The sequence below is a fragment of the Aplidium turbinatum genome, chromosome 5 (assembly GCF_918807975.1).
Source record: "Aplidium turbinatum chromosome 5, kaAplTurb1.1, whole genome shotgun sequence".
Lineage (NCBI taxonomy): Eukaryota > Metazoa > Chordata > Ascidiacea > Aplousobranchia > Polyclinidae > Aplidium > Aplidium turbinatum.
The window spans coordinates 8102365-8129920 of record NC_137476.1 but is presented as its reverse complement, the minus strand read 5'-3'; the positions used below and the strand labels follow the sequence as shown (position 1 = coordinate 8129920).

Sequence of the window (27556 nt, the reverse complement as noted above, 5' to 3'; positions counted from 1 at the left end):
ACTGCTGATTCTTGATGATAAAAGGCTCCGCTGGTATGCACAATTGCACATGTAGAAAGATCTAACAGTGCATTGAAATTGGCCGTAATTTACAAATTCCAGGAAGACGTGGGGTTGGTAGGCCAGTCAAATTGGAGAGCGATAATAATAAAAGATTGTCGAGAGTGGAATTTATTGAGATCTGACTCTTTGTGACCCTGAGAAGTGGAGTGAGATGTGCAACCTGCCACGTATGCAGCTAGCCAGTTATCTGGAGTGGGTACTACAAAACAACTGCCCCTCAAAACCTAAACGTTAAAAAATAAAATTCGACGACGATGAATGGAAGATTTCTATGGTAGAATGGAAATGGGATGGAAGAAAATTTCAGGATGGAAGATGAAAAAAAAAACGTTCAATAAAAAAATTTTGACAGCTATTTTAAGGGAACAAGTGGTTGGGACGAGTTGGGACGACCACACGATGATGGTTGAAGTGGAATCAATAATATAATAAACTCCAAACCTATCGTTCCGGTACAGGTTACTTTTGACCCTCGCGATAATGAGCCTCTAACACCAATTAATCTTCTACTGATGGTAGGCTATGTCCTTTACAAAATTTTCCCCTAGGTTGTTTGAAAAGAGAGACTGATGTTACTTTCAACGTCGGTGGGTGCAAATCCAATAAATAGCAAATCAATTTTGGCAAAGTTAGAACAGGCAATATTTGCCTCAAATTATCCAGCCACAAAAATGGCTCCAGAAGAAAATATATCTTCTTGTTCATTGATCGACCACTCTCAGCGGCGCTCTAAACGATCTATGAGTAAGGTTGTAGAAATTTATCCTGACAAGAGCGGAATTGGTCGAACTGTGCTTGTAGACCCAACATAATATGGTAAAACGGCCAATATCCAAATTATGCGTCATCTAGCTAGATGGTATTGAATACTGAAAAGTTTGGGTGTTCATCAGGACAATTATCGTTTCTAGCACTAGTTGCAACGTTCATCTGATGAATAAGCAATAAACCATCCTGTTTGTTGTTGCCTTTACTTTCAATTTCATCAGATGAACGTTGCAACTAGTGCTAGAAGCGATCTAGATGGTATTGGTGAATAAAAGGTTAAGTGAACCTTTCAAAAGGTCAAACAATTGTGCACTCGATGTAGACCAAGTTATCAAAAAACTGGTAGTGTTGCACTCGATTTTGATTCAAATTTCTGCTGTTCTCCTTTATCACACCGAAGTTCGGTGGCTCTCTCGGGGTCTTGTTTTGTCTCGAGTTTTCGAACTACATGTTGAAATCGAGATTTTTTTCGAGAACGCAAATCCCCGTTAAGCACTTTGGCGACAACAAATTTATTGGTGCATTGGCTTACTTGACAGACGTTTTTTCAAGTTTGAACCAGCTCATTATGCAAATGCAAGGAAAAAGTGTTACCATTATATATATATAGCCTACATGATACAATTCAGGGCTTTCAGACAAAATTAGATCTGTAGAGTAGAAGAGTTGAATGAGGAATTCATTCATTCTATTATTTTCCAACATTTGATGTTTGGAAAGTCAGTAGAAGTCGCAACGAGATTTTTGACCTCGAAGTCGAAATATGCCAGCACCTTGCTGCCTTAAAAAACAACTTTGACGGTTACGGTACTTCGAAGGTGAAAGTTTTAACAGTAGGCTACTGCTCTTTGGATAACTCATCCCTTCGAAGCCAAGTTAGAAAGTATTGCTGACGATGATCTTTGCAAAGATCAATTGATTGATCTTCAATGTTCAATAACGCTTTGTTCCAAATTCTTATCGTGCAATGGTGACTTTTCCAAGTTTTGGTGTGATTAGTCAAAGAGTTTCCTACGCTGACTAAGCGTGCATTTGAAGTTATAATACCTTTTCCAACTACTTATCTGTGTGAAGCAAGGTTCTTTTCATAGTTGACTATTAAAACAAAGCATCGATCTCGCTTAGTTCCCAAAGACGACATGCGAGTAGCTCTTTCAACGACTGTTCCAAGATTCTCCAAAATTGTTCGTGGAAAGCAAGCACAAAAGTCTCACTGATTGACTGTTGAAATTGCGTGTCAGTTATTAATAAAAGAAAAAAACTGAAACATTCTTGTGTGCTTTTATCATAGTTATTTAAGATATTTGAGTAATTATTTTTCACAGGATCCCTTCAAGAACAATCGTGTCTTTGGCAAATAAACAGTTTGTTTTATATTTGCCAAGGTAAATCCAGACAAAAAAGGATGTTTTGCATTTCTTCGCATGGTTGACTGGACACTTTGTTTGTTTGTTTGTTTTTCATATCTTTATCCTGCATTGCGGGAAAGCGGACTTGAGCGCTATGCATCGGTGTACGCCTTCCGACGTACACCTGACCCACGCTGCAGCCGATGGCAATGTCTGTTTCCGGTTGTCTACTCTACTTATCAGGCCCGAATTTAGGAGGGGGCAGAGGGGGCAGGTGCTCCGGGTCCCCCGACTTCTGAAGGGCCTCCCTACGTGGAAAAAATGTGATTTTGTGTTAATTTTTTTCTTTCAGCCTGTGACGTTTCTGCAAAATGCTGTGCAGTGCTGGATTAATGCTACTGTAGACGTAAAGGTGGTTTTTTGCGCCGTAGGCGCGAAATTTTTTTTTGCACGGGGGGCCCCCCGATCTAAAAGTGCCCCGGCCCCCCATCAGCTAAATCCGGCCCTGCTACTTATGATTTAAATTTGGTACCACCCATTACTCGAAATCGATCACTGGGTAGAGGCAATTATCGTAAAGTTTCTTGCCCAGAGAAACAACAGCAAGTGCGGGTGGCTGGAGTCGAACATGCAGGCTCTCGACTGCGAGCCCAACGCGTTAACCACTTGGACATGATGCATCACAATTAAGGGGCCACCAAAACGGTGGGGGTAAATTTTACTTTTTTTATTCGGCAAGGGGTAAACAAAACAAATAAGGTTAAGAACCATTGATGTAGACTAACTTATATTGAAGATTTAAAATAAATTCATTTTAATTCATACATTGGTAGGGGTATGTTACAATTCGTTTATATTATACTACGTCTTGTAAGTGTAACCGTGTGTTTTTATCGTTTTGTGTCGCTGTTCAGTCAAGCTTGAAATTGTCAAAAACTTTTTTTTTCTCCAAGCTGAAGGAATTATTTGTGCGTCTCTTGACGTAATTTTTACTACTGTAGTTATCGTACGTTTACGGGTCAGACCAGTTTACTGGTCAAACCGGCACATGCTCTCTGTCGATCTGAATTTGTCCATCAAAATAAAACAGATATTGAGTGGTGGCTGCAACGTATTTCACAGTTTAAGACAATTAGATTAGTGTATAGAGTCAAGACATCTGCTGCTGCATATACAGTATATAGATAGTATTAGTAATTATGCCAACTGTCAAAGTGCAGAAATGAACTTGTGAAGATCTGTAGGCCTATGCTACAATTATTTGGTAAGATATTGTTCTTTATATGATCAATTATGTCGTATTTTGGCGACCTACTGGTTAAGAGTTTGTATTCTGAGTATCCGCTTACGTCAGATTAATGTTCTCGTCTATTGTTTTGTGATTACGCAACGTGGTCTTCTTTATACACGAAAAACAACAGCTAATTCTCCATTTCTATTTACAATTTTTAATATTGTCTTCAGAAACCGTCGCAACTGGATACCCGTCAACTATCAATGTCAACTCTACTATAAACCTCATTACTGCAAATCGTATCTTATGTGACGCGTTCAAAGACAGCACTAAACTACTGCCATTTTGTGTACCCGTCGGCGTCCAGATTCATCCAATAAACGCCGTTACACCAAGTACACCTTTTATTGTGGGAAGGTGAGTTGAAACTACAGTACATTTGAATTGCTATGTCATCGCGTTGGTCAAAACGTCGAAAAACTATTAATGCTCGCAAAGAAATAGAAAAAAGAATTTGTGCAAAAAATAAATATGCTTATCCTGAAACTGAATCTCAACACAATGGAAAAACAGCTATACGTTCCATTGTTAGTATTAGTGATATGTCTCAAAAAGTTGCTAATGTTTCTAATGATGATTTTCAACATAAATATGTAGACACGGATCAATCGCAAAATGAGTTCGATTTGATTTCTTCGAATAGCTCCTCTAAAAGTCTTAATATTGATGCTTCCGCAAACAACAAAAAGGCGATTTTAATGAATACGATTTGCCTCTAGTTTTAGAAATATGGGCAGTAGAATGCTCAATAACTTGCAATGCTTTAGGCAAACTGTTGGATATATTGCAAAAATTTCACCCAAATATACCGAAAGACCCAAGAACTATTTTGTCCACATCTAAAGTGACTGGAATTGAAAGTATTGCTGGCGGATCTTATTATCATGTTGGTGTTGAAAAGAACATTTGTAAAGAACTTATTTGTAATTCCAGCTTGCAATTATCAGATGAAATTTTTATTAATGTAAACATTGATGGACTACCCTTGTTTAAAAGTTCGATGCATCAATTGTGGCCAATCCTTGGCATGGTTAATGAAAAGTCACTGCAACATCTGCAGCCTAGGACTGACAAAACTTTTTACAAACTCAGATGACGTTATCCAAGAACTAGCTGAAATAAAGGTGCAGTTAACATCTCAGTCCAAGGAGATGGTGGAAATGAAGAAATTGCTGCGCAAAATATTGCGGTCGAATAACGCATCCAATTCCATGGTAACAGAGCTTCCAGATGGAATTCCAATTTCATCCAAAACTGTGGAGGAATTGGAGCATTTAGAAGGTCTTCTCGTTAATACGGGTATAAAAAATGCATTGGTAAGTAGTGATGCACGGAGGCAACATTTAGGCCGGAAGTTCCGGCTAGAAAATTGCAACTCCGTCCGGAACTTCCGGCCTTGGTAATACCTACTTCTTATAATTAATATTCCAACTGATTGGTAAACGGTTGTTGGTACATTACGCTCACCAAGCAGTGAAGCGGTAACCAAGAGCTTTTTAAGAAGGTGCTTTATGGCAATGCTTAGGAAGGCCGCTAGGGTATTTTAAAGGAATACATTTAGGAATAAACTTTTGGTAGATTCAAGTTTTACAATTGATTTCAATGTTTTTTATTCACCCGATGTTGCATTCACCATCATTATCATGTGCCGTCTCCGAGTAGAAAGTTGGCAGACAATTCTTTCCACAAGTCACGTTTTTCCGCTACTCTTTTTGCTTTTTCAATGCTTGACAAGTCAGCCCAGTGTTTTACATTATCTCCCCCAGTTCGTCTCCTTCTTCCCTTGCACCTATTTCCTTCCACCATACCTTCAATAACCAATTGATGTAGTTGTCCTGCCGATCCTTTCAAAATATGTCTCGCGAATTTCATCTTTTGTATTTGCCAAATCGTTTCCCATCTATCTTGCACTCAAATTTTTTTCTAATTAATGTCGCATTGAAGACTTTTAGTTGACTTCCTAGATCCCATTTTCAACCGTATGTGTATTCTAGCATTATTACAATACCACAATGATAAAAACAATTAGATTCACTCAAGGTCACAAACGTAACCACAGACACATACACTTTCGGAGTCGGAGGGTGTTCCATCATCATTGGTATGTAATGTACAATGTACATATCAAGATAATTACTGTCGCAACCCAGTGTCTGTAAATATTGTTCAGTAAGCAAATTATCGGTGCGTAATATTTCGTTTCTGAGTATTTTATGTTTCAGATATCTCGCCTTTCTGTGGTGGGTGGCTCGTCAGTGAAGGAATGCAGCTGGCGAGTGATGGAGAGCATCATTTTCAATCCACTGTGTGACAAATATAATTGGTCGGGAAAGAGTGGATGGAGGGGAGATTTTAGTTTGCCACAAAAAAAGGCGCTATGTTCTTTGAAAAACATTGTGGATGTCATAAAAAGTAAGTAATCTAGCGCTCAAAGATTTAGCTTCCATATTAAACTTTAAGATGAAATCTAACACCAAAAACACACACCGCAAAAACATAAAGAAATAGTGAAATAATTTTCGAACTTTATTCTCATGGTATAAAGTATGAAGACACAAAAAACTGTAATGGTATGTGAGAAAGTCAAATTGTGCAATCATAGGCGCCCACTTTTCAAAAAATCTTGGGGGGCGAGAAAGGCGATGACGTCATAACCATAACGCTATTTTACTCAATTAAAATAGTCTTTGATTAAGCTCATTGTCTTGTTTATAATGACACCTAAATCGCAAACCGAATTTATTAGAACCGCTGCTTGAACCGATTAGTTTTACGCATGCAGTACGCCTAGTTGTAAAATTTTGATATTGTTAGCTCATAATTGGAACAGTTGGAAAACAAGCCGATTCATTTCCTTTTCGTGCGAGTGAATAACAACGATCAAGACAGCGAAGTCATCGAAATAAAACGCTAAAAATCGTGATTTCCAGCAGAGTGGAAACCCGCAATCAGTTTTATTAACCTCGTTTCGTTCGTTTTGCTAATTACTTACTTTCAAAGCGCTAACAAAGACGAAGTGTTTTCTCTTCTGTTTTTTATCGAAAGTCTTAATAGTCTTTTATCGAATACCGTATACCCGAGTATAGGTCGAGATATTCGCTTGTGATTTTCACCTCAACACAGCTTCAACTTATACACGGGACAAGCTGTTGTCTCCAGCTCGCAGTTTTCAAAATGAACACATTTTTACTGCTGCAAAATCATTGCCGACGTAGATTACGGAGTTTGAAATGGTGTCGGCCGAATTAAAAGTTTTGAATACGTTTATTCGCTGTGATTCGAACTTAATTTTCAAATTTAATGATTTATTGTCAATTCTAAACTTTATGCACTTGTTGAGCAATATGCAAAGCTCACGAGACAAAACAGCGGAAAGAGCTGTTTTAAGAGATCGATTTTTTTATTTTTGCGTGTAGGATGTAATCGTCCTTATTACGTAACATTCCATGATCGTTGAAGTCGACGTCAAACCTTAGCGGCCCCCATATGAGAAAGTCATGCGATCAGCTGCTGTTTTGCGGGCAAGAGCAACGTAGGCTACTTTTCGCTTTCGGCATTCTTTAAGTCCGTTTAAACCAGGGGTCACCAAACTTTTTTCTTTGAGGGCCGGATTGCTGCGAGATTAACAGCTGCGGGCCGGTTGTAAATTGCGAAAAGATATACAACTATTTAGAATCTCCATTGACTTGAATTGAGCACAATAAATAACAAAGTCAGCGGTGGAATAGCAAAGTTGTGATGAAAATCGAAAAGTTGCTGGAAAATTTATCCCCTGCTGTGATACACTACAGGGCATCGTGTTCTTGAAAAAACATTACATCTTTCCAAATTTGGCCTAGGCTGTCCCCATTTGTGGTGGCCTAATGATAAAAACAGAATCATTAGCAGGTTGCGTGTTGCTCAACAGCAACGTCAGTCCTTTACAAAAAGTTTGGTAACTTTTTTCCTTAACAGTTGTCGTGCAGCTGTTATTTCTGCAGCACTTGACGGGCCGGATGAAATTAGTTCGCGGGCCGGTTCCGGCCCGCGGGCCGTAGTTTGGTGACCCCTGGTTTAAATGATCAAAATCTCTTTCGCAAAGTGTTTTATCTTTGAAACACCATTTGTAATAACTAGGGCAACCAATTTTTTGACCTAAAAACTTGAAATTTTGACTTTATAATTTACAAATTTTGACCAATAACTTTCTGCGTTTGCAACTCAAACGTGAAATACAAAGTATATTAGAAATCAAATCGTTAGGTAAGGATATTTTCTTTTTCGAATGAAATATGAGAAAAATGTGGAAGACTCAACGACACCACAGCTAACGAAACGTAATGAAAGTCACTCGAAAAACTGCAAAAGATAAATAAGGAGTGTCTTTAAACATCCCAAAATTACTGAGAGGTTTCTGCACTATTATACTTCAACATCAAGTAACGTTTCACATTATCGCCTTTGAAGTTCCTGTCTCTCGCCAAAATTTTTCCTAAAATAGAGAAGCTTCTCTCTACTGATACAGAAGTTGCTTGGGAGTTCCTCAGCAGGCTATAAAAATGTGATGAAGTATCATCTCGTCCCATTTTCACAATGCACTTGATGTCATTCCTTGAGATTCTTGCTTGAATATATTTTCCAATTTGGCAGCTATCAACACCAAAGTTAAGGGACCTCATTTTCTGGTAAGCTTCTTGAATGGTGTATCGGCTGTCTTCCATCTTCTGAATTAAATCAAACAGTGCACTGTACTGCTCCTCTATTTCTTCAAGGTGAGTAGCTAAATTGGCAGCTTTTATAGCATCTTGAGCACGCCGCAGCAAGACACCATCATGGAAGCCTTACACAATATTTCTTACTTTTAGTAGACTTCTTCAATAATAAAAAGCAGCTTTCAACCAAGGGCCCATCTAGTTACATTTGGCTGTGGAGGTTGGTCAATGGAAGTAAATCTAGCTCTTTTTGACCTGTTTTTAATGGTCACTACTTTAACCCTGGCAACCAATTCATCAACAGCAGGGTAGTTGGCTAATGGCTAATATTCAATCGTCAGTAGTGGCGAAACAAGATTATTACCTCAGAAATTGCAACAAATCGATAATTACGTCAGAATAGCAACAAAAAATCAGTATCTGTGTAGCTTTAATAAAATATCAATAGAGAGAAGAAAAACTACGTTAAAAGAAGATTTTGACCTAACCATGAATTTTGACTTGTTTTTACTTAATAACTTTGAAACCTCTCTTTGTGTCAGCCTGAAATTTAGTTTGTGGACGTTTTATAAACTTTGAACAAAGCAGAAAATTTTTGACTTTATTGACTTTTGGTTGCCCTAGTAATAACCATTTTTGTCATGAGTTTACGTTGGGCGCCGCCCCCCCCCCCCCCCGGAAGTCAGCGCGTATGTTGTGCATAATAAAATAGTTGTCTCCACAACAGGTAACTGGTACAGCATAGTGATACCTAGCTTATTTATCAAATTGTTTACTGCTTAGGCGTAGGCTAGATTAATTTCACTGGTCAACAAATTTTAACTAAGTTTTGTAATCAGAGATACAAGTAGCCTTTTCTAAATAAAGTTTCTGCGCTGATTCCGAATCTGCGCTCGTTTTTTCTTCACCACATTTGGTTTTGAAAAATTTTACACTTTGATATTTTAGGTAGTTTTACGTATTTTAGTCATAAAAAATACGTTTCTAAAATGCAGCTGGTAATCGTAATTTATTGAGAAATCCGCGTTGTGCAAGCTTGAGATCAAAATTGTCACTATTAAGTAAAATTGCGTCGCATTTCCATCGATAAATAGGTCATAAATAGGTCATAAATAGGTCATATTTAAAAGTCAATATCGATAAATAGGTCATAAATAGGTCATAAATAGGTCATATTTAAAAGTCAATATCGATAAATAGGTCATAAATAGGTCATATTTAAACAACAAAAACTCAAATATCTCTGAAACCTGGTGTGCTGTAGAAAAAATAATCACATTTGCGGAATCAGCGTCAAAAACCCTTCAAGAATCACTTAATTGGACCTCCATTTCAAATTTTCTGTTGGCCCTTGTTGTTTGAATGGTTATTGGTTATGTAATATGCTCGTACCATATTTTGATGTTACAGTTATCTTTTCTTGACAACATTTTAATCCTTGTTTTAGGAGCGGTTCTACAAAACCCGGTGCTGACTACAGCTACCGAAAAAGAGATAGAGAAGGCAGCCAGCACCTGGATGAGAAATTGGCGTGATCGCCAAGGCGGAAGAAGACACCGAGTTAGAGCTGAGGCTGTCAACAGTTAATTGTTTTGATTCCAATAAAAGTTGCAAGTGGTAAATAAGTTGTGTTGCAAAACCTGTCAAAAGAATTCCTAAAGACATTATGCTATTCCAGAACGTCAGAAGAACAGTTTCAGTTATCGAGCGATACTCATCAGTAGCCTATTGGTGTTGTACCATAGAATCACATCAGAGCGGCGCGATAGTTTCTATACAGTTAAGGTAGTGGCAGATTATCCGTGTACAGGCACCATAGGTCACCCGTACAAAAACTGTATTGGCCCAACGCGCTAACCAGGTGCAAGAATGTACGGAGCCGGTATTGACGCCAGTAGCCTACAGTGCAAATACAGGTTGAGGACATTGAGCCAGTACAGGCAACATGCGGTCACCCGTACAAACACCGTATTGGGCCAGTGTTGGCTGTCTACAGGCACCGGTACAAAGACTGTATGGGCCCAACGCGTTAACCAGGTGCACGAATGTACGGGGCCGTATCGATATCGGTATAGTGCCATTACAAATTTAAGTGCATTGGGCCAATACTGACTATGTACAGGCACCATACGGCTACCCGTAGAAAAGCTACATTGGGCCAGTATTGGCTGTGTACAGGCAGCATAGTGAGCATACGGTTACCCGTACAAAGACTGTATCGGCCCAAGGCGTTACCAGGGTGCACGAATGTACAGGGCCAGTATTGACGCCAGTACAGTGCCGATACAAGTTAAATGTATTGGGCCAATGCTGGCTGTGTACAGGCAGCATACGGTTACCCGTACAAAGACTGTATCGGCCCAAGACGTTGCCAGGATGCAAGAATATACGGGGCCGGTATTGGCGCCAGTACAGTGCCAATACAAGTTAAATGTATTGGGCCAATGCTGGCTGTGTACAGGCAGCATACGGTTACCCGTAAAAAGACTGTATCGGCCCAAGACGTTGCCAGGGTGCAAGAATATACGGGGCCGGTATTGGCACTAGTACAGTGCCAATACAAGTTAAATGTATTGGACCAATGCTGGCTGTGTACAGGCAGCATACGGTTACCCGTACAAAGACTGTATCGGCCCAAGACGTTGCCAGGGTGCAAGAATATATGGGGCCGGTATTGGCGCCAGTACAGTGCCAATACAAGTTAAATGTATTGGGCCAATGCTGGCTGTGTACAGGCAGCATACGGTTACCCGTAAAAAGACTGTATCGGCCCAAGACGTTGCCAGGGTGCAAGAATATACGGGGCCGGTATTGGCACTAGTACAGTGCCAATACAAGTTAAATGTATTGGACCAATGCTGGCTGTGTACAGGCAGCATACGGTTACCCGTACAAAGACTGTATCGGCCCAAGACGTTGCCAGGGTGCAAGAATATACGGGGCCGGCATTGGCGCCAGTACAGTGCCAATACAAGTTAAATGTATTGGACCAATGCTGGCTGTGTACAGGCAGCATACGGCTACCCGTACAAAGACTGTATCGGCCCAAGACGTTGCCAGGGTGCAAGAATATACGGGGCCGGTATTGACGCCAGTACAGTGCCAATACAAGTTAAATGTATTGGACCAATTCTGGCTGTGTACAGGCAGCATACGGCTACCCCGTACAAAGACTGTATCGGCCCAAGACGTTGCCAGGGTGCAAGAATATACGGGGCCGGTATTGACGCCAGTACAGTGCCAATACAAGTTAAATGTATTGGACCAATGCTGGCTGTGTACAGGCAGCATACGGCTACCCCGTACAAAGACTGTATCGGCCCAAGTTGTTGCCCGGGTGCAAGAATATACGGGGCCGGTATTGACGCCAGTACCGTGCCAATACAAGTTGCCTATACAAGCTGATATTGGGCCAGTATTGGCCTAATGCTATGATGTTTGCTGGGATAAGATTGATTTCAACAATTTTGTATAAAATATTGTTGTTACATTAGTTCCGTGTTTCGATTGGGCCCCCTCATGGGTATGCCCTTTTTTAAAACTACAGAATTTTTGAGTTCAGGAGGGCCCGAAAAAATGTCTAAATTCATGCGCTAAAAAGGTTGATTTCAACGATTTTGCATAAAATATTGTTGTTATATTAGTTCCGTGTTTCGATTGGGCCCCCTCATGGGTATGCCCTTTATTAAAACTACAGAATTTTAAATTTTTTATTTCAGGAGGGCCCGACAAAATGTTTAAATTTGCGTACTAAGGTCGATTTTGCATAAAATATTGTTTTTAATATTAGTTTCGTATTTCGATTGGCTAATCATGGATATTCCTTTGTTTAAAACTACAGAATTTCAATTTTTTAATTTCAGGGGGGCCCGACAAAATGTTTAAATTTGCGTGCTTAGGTCGATTTTGTATAAAATATTGTTTTTATATTAGTTTCGTATTTCGATTGGCCCATCATGAGCATTCTTTTTTTCTGAAACTATATAATTTTCAATTTTTATAGTTCAGGGGGGCCCGACAATATGTTTAAATTTGAGTGCTAAGGTCATGTTGATTTGGCCAGGCTAAGCATCGAATCAAAACTAGCCAAAACGATTGATTTTGACACAGCCATCAGAAATTTTGCTGGTAGAAAGGCGAGAAAAGCTCCTCTAAAACGTATAGGCTTTATGTGAATAGGCCAGTTTCAGAGTGTAGGTTTTATGTCATATTTCATTGTGTGCAGGCTGCCTTGAATTCGCAGTTTTTGTGGTGGTCAAACGTGTCCAACTGAACTTCCTCCTTTGGCTTGTTAAAAACGCAACACCGGGTCAAGTTAAATCATTTGCAAATTTTCATTGTCTATTGTAAACACTTCAGGGCTACTACTGTTCAGTAGCGTAGCCAGGAATTTTGAAAGGCGGGGGGGTTGGGGGGCCTCCCCCAGACAATTTTGAAAAATTACTTTGAATTTGGTGCATTCTGAGGGCATTTTCAACAAAAATGTGGGTACGAATATTCCTGTAAAATGGTGCTGTCCGGTAGCATAGCAAAAGGATAAGATCATGTTTTTTCGGCATTTTTCGGAAATAAAGCTAAGTCTCTGTGTTTTCTTGTTGCTAATTCCTTGCTGAGATGTTTGAATTTTTGGTATTGGCAAAACTCGCTCTTTTAATGCAATTTTGTTTAAAATTAGGCAATTTTTTTTTTAAACTGAAAGCATCATTCTCAATATCGTGACGTCACACGTGTGCCAAAGGGGGTGTTGTAAATATTTCAAAATTATTTCACTGTTTTAATTTCAGTCTTAAGCCTGGGTTCTTTAATGTGAATATTTGGATGTGTAAGTTTTAATAACCAATTGATTGATCAGGTTAGGTTGCAGTCATGACACAGAAGGTATTCCATGCATTTTTCTGACATCTTGTCAATTTATGACACTTAAGCAAGCAGTGACAGTTATCATATTGTGTAATCATATTGAACTGGTACAATTTTAGTTCTATATATAATATATATATAGTATTGTTTAGTGTGATATTTTGTGAGTTCAGAAAATGGTAAAAAGTATTGAAATATTGTTAGAATTGCTGAGTAAGAGGTCATTAACTGTTACTTTTTCAGTACAATAGTGTTCAAGTGTTTTTTTGGGGTATCAGTATCGTGGAACTTCTCTGATATACAGTAAAGTATTTTTGAGTTTTTAGGATTTGTTAAATCATTTTGCTATACTGTACATATTGGGATACAAGCAAGTTTCATGGAGGCAGTGCTGGAAAATAATTTTTGACCTTGTAGCAGGGCTAAATGTCATAACAGTCTAACAAAAATTGAAAAGATTAGTGAAAGTGTGATGTTTGAGTAAAAAATCATAGGTTTTTTTTGTTGAAGTACAGTTACTTTTAACTCTAGAGTCTAGACAGAGTCAAAGTGTCCTAATTGCAGTGCAACTTGCTTTTTCCAGCACTGAAGAAAGGTGCTGATTTTCAAAAATATGCTTAGTATATATATCAACAAATATTTTTTTTATATTTCTTAAGTTTTCATTTGTTTTCGCTATTTATTTCTTCGCTATTCATAAAGGTAAAAACCCTACAACTTCTCTGGCCAGGCCATTCCAATGCTATTCTTAAATTTCAGGAACAGTGTCAATATTGACTCAAAACAGGCATTGTGTATGTAATGTATGCACTAAGCAGGATGTCTGTGAAATCTTGATACATAATATAGCCTAGTGATAGATGTAGGTACATTCTGTAGGTGACTTCTGGGTACTGATCACTTGCTGTGGAAATGATGAGAAAGTGACTCTCAATCCTGCTTAAATGCAGTTTCACTCAGACAACCAAAGAAAACCAAAGGAGTGAAAATAAGAAGCAACAGCCTATTGATCTTGAAAAGAACTTTGTATTTCTTAATGTCATGATCAGGGTTGCCAGATTGATAAAACAAAAAAGGCCAAATGCATCCCCAAAAAAGGCCAAATTATAGAAAAAAAGGCCAAACCTGAGGTTTTGTTCTCTTTGTTGAAATCAGTGGTGTTTTTGCACTTACTTTCAACAACAAATTAGATAATATTTACCCAGTTTCTATTGTTCTACATGTTATCTGTTAAAGAAGAATCGCTTAGTAAAATTCCTGAAAAAATGCAATCCATAAAATACAAACAGATAGGTATGGAAACAATTACAATACAACTGAAATATGCATACAACATTAGGCTAAGCGTCATCCTGTAGACTAAAAAGCCATTAACGTCCACCAGTGAGACCCAGGTGACTAGTGAGAAGGAGTTAATATTGGCATATCACTTAATGCAATATGAAATAGTATATATATACAATATTTATACCCAATATAATTACTTGTAGGCTACATTAAACACACAACACTGCAAAATCAAGAAAATCAATTGCATTTATGTCCAACATCTTTCCACAATGAACACTCCTTATTATAGGAAAGCTAGCGCCTCTGCCATTTCGTTACTGCTAGTTTCACCATAAATAATATCAGATGTGAAACGCCTTATCATTATGGCACTGCCATCAAAGTTTGTGCAACATTTTCCATTCAGCAGCCTGTCCGTTTGTATTCGCAAAATCGTTTCCAAAAGCTCAGTCTGCATTTTGTTTCGTGTTTATTTTCACTGCAGTAAGTAATAAAAAAATCCTCTCTACTACTGCATTACTGACAGGGATGCAGAGACATGTTAAAGCATAGCTAGCAAGGTCTTTGAAATGGGCATGATGTAAAACGCTACACCAAAACTTTTCACTGTTGCTAGGGATAACCAAAAGAACTATGAAAACCAAAAGAAAAAAAGGCCAAACAAATGCCAATCGGGAAACTAAAAAAGGCCAAAAAAAGGCCAAGCGGCCAAACAAAAATTGTCCAGCCAAACACTTTTCAAAAAGGCCAAATTTCTGACATTTGGCCGTAAAAAGGCCAATCTGGCAACCCTGGTCATGATAGTGTAATTTCTACCATTCATCCTAAGTTTGCTCCTCTAGTGTCTGCAGATTTCAAGGTCAGAAACAGTATTGTATAATGTATATTAATGTAAAACTGTATGCACATTGCACACACAGGGGCACCGGAACGATTTTTGACTGGGGGGGGGGCAAGATTATGAAAAAGGGCATTTTTGCGGCTGAAAGGCCAATTTTTTTTTAAAGTTTTAAGATAAAATATAGCGATAATGTTCATCTATCAGCTTATTGTCGGGCAAGTTAATAATACAAGAGTCCGGTATACAAAGAACAATCACATGGAAGGGCATCATAATATGTTATAATGATGTAACCTACTGTGATACAGAATTTTGTGTCATGGATACTATTTTGAGGCTAAAATGAAAGATTATACCTAATTTGGCTAAAAGTGAATAGCAGAAATTGTTATATATATTGCAAAATGTGCAGTAGCTTACATGACCTTCAAAGGGCACCATTGTCTCCCATCCACAGAAAAATTGAGGGCAGGGGGGCATCCTTCCCCCCGCTTCTGGCGCCCCTGTGCACACATATGCAATGCTGTCAGCCATGCCGGATAGTATTGCCATTTCTATCTCTGTGTGTAACTGGTAGGCTGTAGCCTATATCTGAGAGTTTAAAGTTGTAAACACCAATACTGCATTCTTTGTGAAATAATGGAGTGTTAAACCTAATTTATCAATCACCCTGGGAAGCACAAGTTGCAAATGCGGACACGAACAAACAATGCAACATCTCCACAAACAAACGGCCTGTTTCTAAAATAAAGACGCTCTGCTCAGTATTTAGCCTAATTCAACGATAGAGCAAGAACTGATGTGGTGCTCTGGCCGTGTGAAGAATTATGCTGCTAACGAGGAAACATTTACGGCCCCCAGTTGAATCCGCCCCGATAGCTCAATTGGTTAGCGCGTCACTTCTGGAACGAAGAAGCTTCAAGATCAAGCGGCGCTGGTTCGACTCTCGGGGTTGAGCAACGCACTCTGCGCTTGAGCAACGCACGTTAAGGACTGCTCTCCATTCAGCGGCATCTAATGGATGGAATAGTTCCCAGCAACAAGACTTCAACAATCGGAAACTTCACTCTGTCAATCTCGGTGACCGGGCCGCGAAATATTTTTTCCCACGAGATTTCTGTCTCATTTACATATTTTGGTAACAGTTTGTATTAAAACCGTTGTGAATGCAACATTCTCTCGTTGGCACGGTTGGTTCAGTGGTATCATCCTCTGCCTAGTAATCGTGAGAACGAGGGTTCGACGCCCGTCAAAGTCAAACTTTTTTTTTTCTTTAAATTAATTTTTGCGGTGCACAAGAGCTTTTCAAGAAAGTAGGGTTAGGGAAAGCTTATATTTTATTATCATTGCAGAATTTTATTGGCAAATAGTTATTTCGCAATCTGAATCAACCAATCTCTCAAACACTTTCGGAAAATCTTACTTTTAAAGTGACTAAAATCAATGAGACAGAAATCTCGTGGGAAAAAAAATTTCGCGACCGGGCCTGCGTCAGTGATTCAAAGCCTCTACAAGTATGCGAAACTGCCAGGATTAAGCTCTGCAAGAAGCTTTCCCAGTCCGAGGATAAAGATTCAATCAATCAAATCTGCTGCTCAATAAGTAGGCTACCATGTATGCGAAACTGCCAAAATTAAGGTACGGTAAGTCTATCTTGAAAAAAACCACAACGTGCATTCCTCAACACACAACCAATTTTCTTGTTTGTAAAATGACCATGAAGATCAAATAATTAAAAAGAAAACTAAAAATGCAAAAACCGTCAGCAACTGGTGAAATTTTTTTATTACCGTACTGTTTAACAGACAATTTTTAAGCATCAAAACCCTAACTCTGGCAAGAAAATCAAAATACAGTATACTGACAAAATAAAGTTATTCAATATTTTTGCATTTTTACGAAATCTTTGATCCTGGAACATTACATGAAACAAATGGTTGGCGACAGCATCATGGACATCACACTCAGACAGAGTAAATAAGCAGAGCATCTGGTCGAAAAATTCTTTGACCAGATGCTCTGCTTATTTACTCTGTCTAAGTGTTTAACTTTAAAACGATAGAAGAGATATCCACGATTAAACTTATATATTTTTTACCAATTGGGTTTTAGAAAATGGCCGCATTTACATTTTTTTTTGTTACATTTTTAATTATTTGATCTTCATGCATTATGATCAAAACAAGAAATTGGTTGTACGTTGAGAAAAGCACGTTTCAGGTTTTTCAGACCAGGATAATGATTCTCGGAGTAAAGATGAGCGGTGTTTTTAACATCAACATTAGCCGGGAGTCGTATCATGATCGAATGATTGGAAAGCAAGAGCCTCAATTGCTACAACATTCCACCGCACATTTGAAGTGTGCTATTGTCTAAATCTAACTCAACCACACTGTGAAACAACGCACGAAAACACGACAAACTGAGTCAAATGACCGATTTATTTAAGATACACGAGGACGATTTTGTTGTTGCTGCTGTTGTTGTTGTTGCCCCCCTGGACGGAATCGTGGAGGGGGAGTGCGGTCCTTTCGTGCCAAACGAGAACGATTCTTCACCAATCTGAAAACAATAATAGCTTACTGGCAAAGTTCAGGTGCACTGTATTGTGGTAACTTATTAACAACTTACCAAAAGAGACTTTACGAAAAACTAAAAACACAGAAGAATGCTACAACATTGAAAAATTCTCCAAGACAATGCACATTGCACAACTTTTATCAAAAAACGTCAAAAGTCCAAGTTGTGTCAAGTATGGTATATAAATAGAAGGTTGCAACACAGAAAGCATCTTACAACGTGAAGCTGCAGAATTACTTCGATCAACATTATCATTCATTTTGCTTTAAAGCCTGGTCTTCATCCAGAAACATCAGGGTAGACCAGTAGCGACTTCTTAATCTCAAAGAATTGCTTCAATAGGCCTACTTAATTTGAAAAACATACAGAGCATGCAAAAAATTGCTATAGAATTTTAAATTGTGTCAAATGGTACTAACCGTAAATGAATGGCGGCAGATACACTATAATATACTTTATAGTACATCTTTGGCAATGCGTAGGATTCATAGACGCTTGCCTCAGCCAGATCCCTCATTCCAGCAGCATCGACAATGTTTCTGCGTCAAAATGGTCAAACTATTACAAATTTTACAGCATTAAAATACACACTGACAGGTTTTAATTGCAAGTTCAAAATCTGCAATATAATCATACACAAAAATAGCAAAAGTGGAGACTGAACAGTGAACAGTCTTCGCTGGTGGTGTTACACTTATCTGAACGTACTATACATATTGCGTAATACGTGTGGCACGCACAGAGGGGAAGCACCGATGGCAAGCTACGGTTGGTACAACATTCTTTCATGCCAGACCCACTCCAATCGCAAAATGAATTTATATATAGAAATAAAACAATTCTACTTTTAACGCAAAGTCATTTGCGCTTTATAAGTTTCAAATGAAGTTCATCACATTACAAACTGAAATTACAAGTTGAATGGTTTTCTTGTGGTTTGTTTACATTATATTAGAAAACCTTGTTTTGTGGAAGTGTAGGCTACCATGTTTCTAACTGACAAATTGCAATTATTATACATTTGACCCGAACCTATAAGAACTGCACATGCATTGCAACTGCGCAAATTCAAAACCAAAATTCTGCTCTCACAGAATTTAGACCACCACATCCGTATTTTGGAAGCGACGTAACTGTGAAACGTTACCGCTTTCATAAATCCCACCGTTGATGGTATACTATATACTGTTAAAAAGGCACTTCAATAGTGCTCAAATGGCGAAGAAATATCAAGATAAAGTGATTAAGCATGACGACCGACGTTAAAACTGGTGTGTCCGCCATGAGACTTAATTTGCCCGCCGCCAACCAACAAAAACGAATTTTGAGGGCTGGACTACCCTTTATGGAAATTCTAGCAACTGCCTAAAAGACATTCATACATTATTCATAGCTTTGTTGCAAGGTGCACACGTTAAAACTGGTGTGTCCGCCATGAGACTTAATTTGCCCGCCGCCAACAAAAACGAATTTCGAGGCCTGGACTACCCTTTATGGAAATTCTAGCAACTGACATTCATACATTATTCATAGCTTTGTTGCAAGGTGCACACACTTTTTTCTAATCTAAACTTTTAAGTTAACAATCACTAAGATTCTCTCTCACATGTACAATAAGAGTGAAAAACCAAAAGAGAAGTCAAACCCAATGGAATGGGAACATATGCCAACACAAATACACGACAGTAAAATCACGCTTCTTGTTACTGCTAAAAAAACTCCATTTCAAAGATGTCATCAAGCACTAACTAATTAAATCAAAAATAATTTAAACTATTATTTTCTACATTTTGTACAACCTAGAAAATGAAATATCTTCTGACAGGTGTCAAACCCACAACAATGCTCGATATGGTTATGAATGACTTGGTTACATGTCTTGCAATACAAACAAATTTATACCTTGAATTAGGGATGGGGGAAATAGAATACCAAATATAGAATAACCGGTTGTGAAGCCTTACCGGTTTCAAAATGCATATGAAATCAGATAACTGAAACCGCATTAACAATCGACTTCGTACTACTTCGTCTGGTCGCAACGAATTCGCTACAGCGAAAGTAGAATTGTTATCAATTTGGTGCAATCCGGCTGAGGGAAAACACAAAAGTTTCGTTGTTCTCATTAAAGAGATCTTTCTTGTCAAACGATTTGTAGTACTGACAGTATTGCGGAAGTACGAATGGGTAGTTGGCTTTGTCTTAGCTGTTACTATGCCAGTACAGTGACATGGACGACTTGTTGAGCTGTGGGATTGAAGATGCTACATGCAGTAGTGAAGATGAATCAGCAAATTTGGCTTTCACATCTTCAGAAATAGCTACCTATCTCACATTGTTCAAAGCATCCACTACATCTGTTGAAAATGCTCTTGTTTGGTGGAAAGCAAATAAAAACCAATTTTCTTGTTTATATCAGTTAGTAGAGCTCGACCGATATATCGGTCAGCCGATATGTATCGGCCGATATCAGGTGTAGCCGATATATTGTATCGACTATTTTTCGCCGATAAACATCGGCCAGCAAAAGCACACTCAAAACCAGCCATACATGCCTTTAGAAGAAACACAAGTTGCTCAAACGTGCTTGCATAGCACGAACAATTGTTGCGAGAATATAATTTCCCGCCCATTCTAGTGCGCGCATCTAGAAAATGTTAATACTGTATCCCTTGGCTTCCATTCAAGCAGGAAAACTTTCGAGTTTTACGTTGCTTCAACGATTGATGACATTGCATCAGTGTAACAAAGGTAAATTTTTCGCTAAGAATCCATGGGAGTACCGGTGTACTTCTACACTAACCACGCGCAACTTATTTCAAGTCTTCCGTCACAATGTCTGGCTTTGATCTCCGAGTGATATTGATAAGGCAAGATTCGTTACAAAATTAGATCATACCAGTAGGCTATCACAGCAAGATGCAGCAAAATTTGTCAAGTTTTGGTATTACAGTAAGAAAGAAAAGGCCCAGGGAAAATTAACTTTCGCTCACATAACATGCAAAAATAAACCCAAAGAAAAAAGCCTAGTGAAACTTTGAACAGAAGAAAATAGTAGCGTCATTGTAGAAGTTGCAAAAATAAACCCAAAAAAAAGCCTAGTGAAACTTTGCACAGAAGAAAATAGTAGCGTCATTGTAGAAGTTTTCCGACCCGTGCCCAGAGCATTGTGACGCAAGAAGCCACACGACCTCGTTCGGTGGAAGTTAATCAGTTATGCGGCGTATTGCAGCTTCACGCGCTTTGACTCTCCAAGCGCACCTCGTTGGTCTGATGAAAGCCTTCGCTGAAATTTTAAAAACCCTTCCAAACCGTAGCCATAGCTCTTAAATGGCGAAGAATTCAGACCGGACACCTCTTTCCCGCCGTCAGCAAAAACGAAATTTGAGGCCTGGGTTGTTTCTTTTTTGTTTGGTGTTTTTTGTGTTTAGTGTTAAGAATAATTTTTCCATTACAGCAACTAATGCATACACTTTCTTGGACTGGTTTGTTGCTTAATAACTTCGTTGGTAACACATTTTTCGTAGCTTATATATATCGGCCGATATATATCGGTATCGGCCTAAATTTTTTATAAATATTGGTATCGGCCTGAAAAAGTGATATCGGTTGAGCTCTATCAGTTAGTTTCAAAATATTTTTGTGTACATGTCACATCTGCTTCTTCAAAGAGATGTTTTTTAAGTGCAGGTTTACCTGCCACAAAGTTGAGACCCCGTTTGACTGGTGAACATTTAGAAAGCCTAAATTTGTTACACTGCAATAAGAAATTTTTGTGATGTTCATTGTTTTTGTGTGTGTGATAGTAAAAAAAAATGTGTCGATAGTAAAAACGGTCAAATATTCTAGAATAGACATCTGTATTCTATATTCGGTTTCAGTATTCTAGAATAGCTAATTATTCTATTTTGCCCATCCCTACTTTCAGTTAAATTCGAAAATAACTTCGTTTATATTTGTATGACCTACAGTTTTCCTGATGCAAACTTTAATACAATGTAAAATCAAGTCACTGAACTTGTGATTGTGCGCATGACTGCTATACACAAGCCAAAAAGCAAACATGTTTTCACAAGCGAGAAATAGGGTCAATGTGCGAATTTGCAACCATCAACGTCACTGCGTCTACTTTACAAATATTTTGCAATAGGAAATAACTTGACAGAAAAAAATTTAACAGTTTTTCAACAATGTTATCACAACTTGTGCAAATTTTAATACCAACTATGTGAGCTGTTTATTGGTTTTGAAGTTACTTTTTAAAAAAACTCAAATTTTAATGAAAAAAGATAAATTAAAAATGGCATCTTGACTTTCAAGTAGCATAAAAATGTCAATGAGAAGTGCTTTTCGTTAAGTTTCTGCATTTTTGTGGTCAATTTTTAATTCAAGTAGCTTTTTTATGTCCTTTCAAATATAAGTATATAATAAAGTTAGAGTATTTTTAATTTGCTGGAATTTGAGAATTTGTCTGGGTAAGTTTCCGTTAGTCATAAGAGGATGTGACGGTGTTTGCCGAACGACACATTACATTTTGGCAGTGGCTATTTGACCGGTCATCATGTATTCTTTTTCTTTCAAAGCAAAGACAAGAGAAGAAAAAAGTGACTATATAACTTCTAAATTCAATTGTTTTATTTAACTGAGTCAGTGGCGCTTGCGATGTTCTCGGTCTGGTATCCCCAAGGGTATGAGTTCGATACTATCCAGAAACGTTTCATTTTAAACTAAACTTGCCTGCAAAAAACACTGCCTAGCCCTAAAAGTAGGGGTGTTCAATTTCGATTAAGGTGATATTCGAAATTCGTTTTTTGTATCGGACATATTCGAAATTATAGCAGCCCTTTCGGCTGAATGCGGTTGAAAGTAACGCGAGTGGCGCAAAACCTGTCTTGTCGCATTTTGCAAGCGAAAAAAGACTTCGACGCATGCGCATTGTCGATCACGTGACTATCACACGTTCTCGCGGGTCTAACGGCCAGTCCTGCACCAGGGATGCCAGGTTGGCATTTTTAATGCCAAATTTCACAAATTTCTCTTAAGAATGAAGATAGCTAGGTTGTGCAATAGCAGAAAGTGTAGGCTGAGCTTTTTCGCAGTTTTATCCATTTTTTACCGAATCCATAGGCGCCTAAGCCGTGGGGGCAGAGTTGTAGCCAGACCGCAGAGCAAGGGGGGGCAACTTTTTTTAGGGGGGGGCCAAAAAAATTTAAATGGGCAAAATCATTATAATTGTAGCTGTTGCTTGAAAATGTTGAGATTTTGCCAAGGGGGGGTAAAATTTTTTTCAGGGGGGCGAGGCCTCCGGCTGGCTACGGGCCTGCGTGGGTGCCAGGCCCCCACACATATTTCTGTGTGGGGGCAACTTTTTATGCTGTATTGAATATTGATACATAAAACAATAGATGAACTAGCGATCAGCAGCAGGAAAACACTTTTTGAATGCAAAGCGCAACAGCTTCGCGATAAATAATCACTATGAACGAGTTGCGATGCTACAATCCAACACCAGACAACAAAATCTGTTATTTTTACATTGATTTAATGTCTGCAGACGTTGAATCAATGTAAAAATGACTGATTTTGTTGCCTAGGACATAGCAAAAATCTACCATTTTGTGTCAATTCAATGTCATCAGATGTTGAATGTACCCAAAAACAACATAATTCGCTACGTAGACGGAGCGTGCGTTTAGCTTTATGCGCTTGCAAACATACTCGATGTCGCTTTCGAGTCGAAACCTCTGCACTCTGCAGTGAAATGTCGCGACAGTGAATCGCTCGCTGTGAAAATGAACTTGAAGTTTTTGGTATCCCAGCGACCTCGGCTCCAGCGGAGCGATCGTTTTTAAAAACTGGCCTGTCCTTCACGAAGCTGAGATCCCGACTGACGGGTGACCATATCGATCAGCTTGTGTTCATAAACACCAACATGGGCCTGGAGCTGTAGACGTTATTTTGTGTTCTTTTCTCGCAAATTATCATGGCCTTTTTTGCGTTTTCTATCAAATTTTCATGTCGTTTCTTTCAATAAAATCTCATTTTGCAGTTTGGTGAATAGTTGTGATATTCGAAATCGAAATTCGGAAATCGAGAACAAATTGAATTTCGAATATTCAAATAATCGAAATTGAACACCCCTACCTAAAAGTTAACTGAACATTGATGAAACCAATTTTTTTAAAGTATTGTAACTTTTTACAGCCACCAAACTAACTTGTTGAGAGCAAAAATTTAATGCGTCATTTGGCAAACATGGTTACATCCTCTTATGACGAAAGGAAACTTACAAACATAAACTTAAAACTAAACTCTTATGACAAACAGAAATTTTAAAATGTTTGCGGAAACTGCGATCAGCAACTTTTTTTTTAAATTTTTCTTTCGATTTTTTCAAGGTACGAACTGTTTATGGTACGAATTAGGTTGCATCCCTATCAAACTCATTCCTGGATGGAACCTAATTCGTACCATGAACAATTCGTACCATCAGTTCGTACCTTGAAAAGATGGAGAGAAAACATTAAAAAAGCCAAAGTTACTGATCGCAGTTTCTGCAAACAAACAAAAACTCTTAGGATCATTACCAGAAATTTTAAAATGTTTGCAGAAACTCCAATCAACCCTAACCCTTTTAATATGTTTGCAGAAACTCCGATCAACCCTAAACCCTTTTAAAATGTTTGTGGAAACTGCGATCAGCGACTTCGGCAACCTTTTAGGATCATTACTGTAAATTTTAAAATGTTTGCGGATACTGCGGAAAAACGGAAACTGTGATCAACGAATTCGGCTTTGTTCTATTTTTTCTCTCAATTTTTTCAGTTTGTTTGTTTGCGGAAACACCAATCAACCCTAACCTTTTTTAAATGTTTGCGGAAACTCCGATCAACCGTAACCCCTTTAAAATGTTTGCGGAAACTGCGATCAGCGACTTCGGCAAACTCTTAGGATCCTTAACGGAAATTTTAAAATGTTTGCGGATACTGTGGAAAAACAGAAACTGCAATCAGCGATTTTGGCTTTGTTCTATTTTTTCTCTCAATTTTTTTAGTTTGTTTGTTTGCGGAAACATCAATCAACCCTAACCTTTTTAAAATGTTTGCGGAAACTCCGATCAACCCTAACCCTTTTTAAATGTTTGTGGAAACTGCAATCAGTGACTTCGGCAAACTCTTAGGATCATTAACGGTAATTTTAAAATGTTTGTGGAAACTGCGATTAGCAATGTTCTATTTTTTTTCTATCTTTTCAGTTAGTTTGATTGCGACTGCCGATACTCCGATACCCTAACTGCCGATACCTATCCGATGCCCCGATACCCTAACCTTGCGGAAACTGCAATCAGCAACTTCGCCTTTTTTTCAATTTTTTATCTTGATTTTTTCAAGGTACGAACTGACGGTACAAATTGTTAATGGTACGGATTAGGTTGCACCCCTCATTCCCTTGGGAACACCAGGCCGAAAATATCATACGCGCCACTGACTCAGTTGAATAAAATTGTTGAATTTAGATGTTATAAAAGCACTTTTTCTTCTCCTTTGGTCTTTTGCTTTGAAAGAGAAAAAGAAAAAAATATGTCATGATGATCGGTCAAATAGTGTTTCAGATTAAAAGACCGGATAAAAAGGCAGTGGCTATTTGACCGGAGCCGGTCTTTGAAACTGAAACACTATTTGACCGGTCATGACGTCATTATACAGTCACTTTTTTTCTTTTTCACTTTCAAAGCAAAAGACGAGTAGCGCGTATATAACTTCTAATCCGACCGTTTCGTTCAACTCGATACGTGGCGCGTGCGGTACGTCGCCGCCTCCTACTCTAGAGGGACTGAGTTCGATACTACCCGGAAGCGGTCTTTTTTTTTTAAACTAAATTTTGACCCGAAGTGCATTTTTGTATTCAATTTTTAATTTGAGTTGCATTACATTTACATACCATTACCACTTTTTTAAAACAAGCATTGTATATAATTAACTTGTTGAGAGCAAAACTGTAATGCTTTGTTCGGCAAACACGGTTACATCAATCAATCAATCGTTTTATTTTTCGTCATTAACGCGTCCGGGACGAAAAAGATACTAACTACAAAATTCGATATAAACCTACCAGCACGTTACCTAATGAACGGGAAAAGGTGGCAAAACCTTGAAAGGTTCAAAACGTGCCTGACTGAATAATTACCGTATGTAGTAGGCCAGGCTATATATCAGTAGTTAGCACGGCCACAAACGGAAAATTACCCTGAGAAATTCTTAAATTCCAGCAAATTAAAAAAACTCTAACTTTATTACTCACATTCGAAAAGACATAAAAAATTGGGCTGTAGGCAACTCAAATTAAAAATTGACTACAAAAATGCACTTCGGGTCAAAATTTAGTTTAAAAAAAGAGACCGCTTCCGGGTAGTATCGAACTCAGTCCCTCTAGAGTAGGAGGCGGCGACGTACCGCACGCACCACGTATCGAGTTGCATGAAATGGTTGGATTTAGAACATATATGCGCGTTTCTCGTCTTTTGCTTTGAAAGAGAAAAAGAAAAAAAAGTGACTGTATAGTGATGTCATGACCGGTCAAATAGTGTTTCAGATTCAAAGACCGGCGCCGGTCAAATAGCCACTGCCAAAAAAAAATTGCACATGGATTGTAGTTTATACAAAGACTGGAAACTTTGCATAAAAACAGCTTTATTAACAGTGTCACAAATATAGCCACTTTCTGCGTACTTAAATTTATTGTATAAAATACCATACGGTACCTGATAATGTACTTTTTGATGGCTTTATCTTTAGGAACTCTAGCTCCAGATGATTCACATCTTACAAACCTAACATGACCACGCCCTTTTTTGTTCCTGCCACCATTTCGACGTTTGGACGTCATTGTTCTGTTCTACTGTACAAACAAAATAAACAAATTTTAGTATAAAAATAAGATATATATAACCGTACAAAATTCTAATAAATTTGACAATGTCAGCTTAAAATGCCAGTTTATCACTTATAAGTGGTAGTTAGTAAGGCCCTTCAAGCAATACTTTGATAGTATTCCACTGGCAGGATCGGCTTACTAAAAATGCACATCAGTCACTATGATATATGTTAACATCACATAGTAAGACAACTTGCAAGTTGCTGGGAAGAATAGCATTTGTCTAAAAAAGTTTTTTTTAACTGTTTAAAATTTAACACGTCAAAGCAACAGTACAAAACTATAAAATTATTAAACCTCCTACAACTAGATTGATAATGATAGAAACGATAGATTGATACGTCAGGAGACATTGAGCAACAATCTGAAAACGACTATTTTTCTATTTAAGATCTGACATTCATTAAAGTTTGCTGTAAAAGGGTTAAAAAATCAGATACTACAACATAGAAAGTATAAATTAATTCTCCATTTGTGAAAATTTTATCAAAGCAACCTCAGATGACACTTAACAGCGACAGATAAAAGTAGATTACACTATCTGCAGTACCTCAACTGCCAGCAAATATCGTACTTCGCAAAAAAAGAACCAAATCGCGACTCCATAATCAGATCTTGCTGTTTCAGGGTTTCCAATTTTAATGCAAAATAACTTTCTGAAAGGTGGGTTATTTTTAATCATCAAAGCAAAAAATGGTTAAATTTAACAGTTAAAATCTAAAAAAATTATGTAATTTATGACAAATCTTGAGCGACATATCTTTCTAAGCCAACTGTTTGCTGTTACTTTTATTTGTATAAATAATTGTAATTTGTATAATTTGTATAAATTTGTATATATATTGTAAATAATTTGTATAAATAATCTTATGTTTGCTGACGATCT

At 38.1% G+C, this 27556-nt stretch overlaps 2 protein-coding genes across 2 annotated transcripts; one reads left to right on the top strand and one right to left on the bottom strand.

Annotated features, from left to right (window-relative positions):
• The first annotated feature begins 734 nt into the window (after positions 1–734).
• Positions 735–9752, top strand: LOC145770902 (uncharacterized). The gene is made up of 5 exons (XM_082582646.1): positions 735–807; positions 3645–3831; positions 4535–4790; positions 5697–5886; positions 9613–9752. The coding sequence occupies exons 1-5, from the start codon at positions 735–737 to the stop codon at positions 9750–9752; spliced, it is 846 nt and encodes a 281-aa protein (XP_082438772.1).
• A 7826-nt stretch (positions 9753–17578) lies between these two features.
• Positions 17579–27332, bottom strand: LOC145770289 (small ribosomal subunit protein eS26-like). The gene is made up of 4 exons (XM_082581887.1): positions 27221–27332; positions 26498–26634; positions 18156–18275; positions 17579–17718 (listed from the first exon to the last, which is right to left on the bottom strand). Exons 2-4 carry the CDS (start codon positions 26620–26622, stop codon positions 17601–17603), a joined length of 363 nt encoding a protein of 120 aa, XP_082438013.1. The 5' UTR covers positions 26623–26634; positions 27221–27332; the 3' UTR covers positions 17579–17600.
• Positions 27333–27556: the final 224 nt, after the last annotated feature.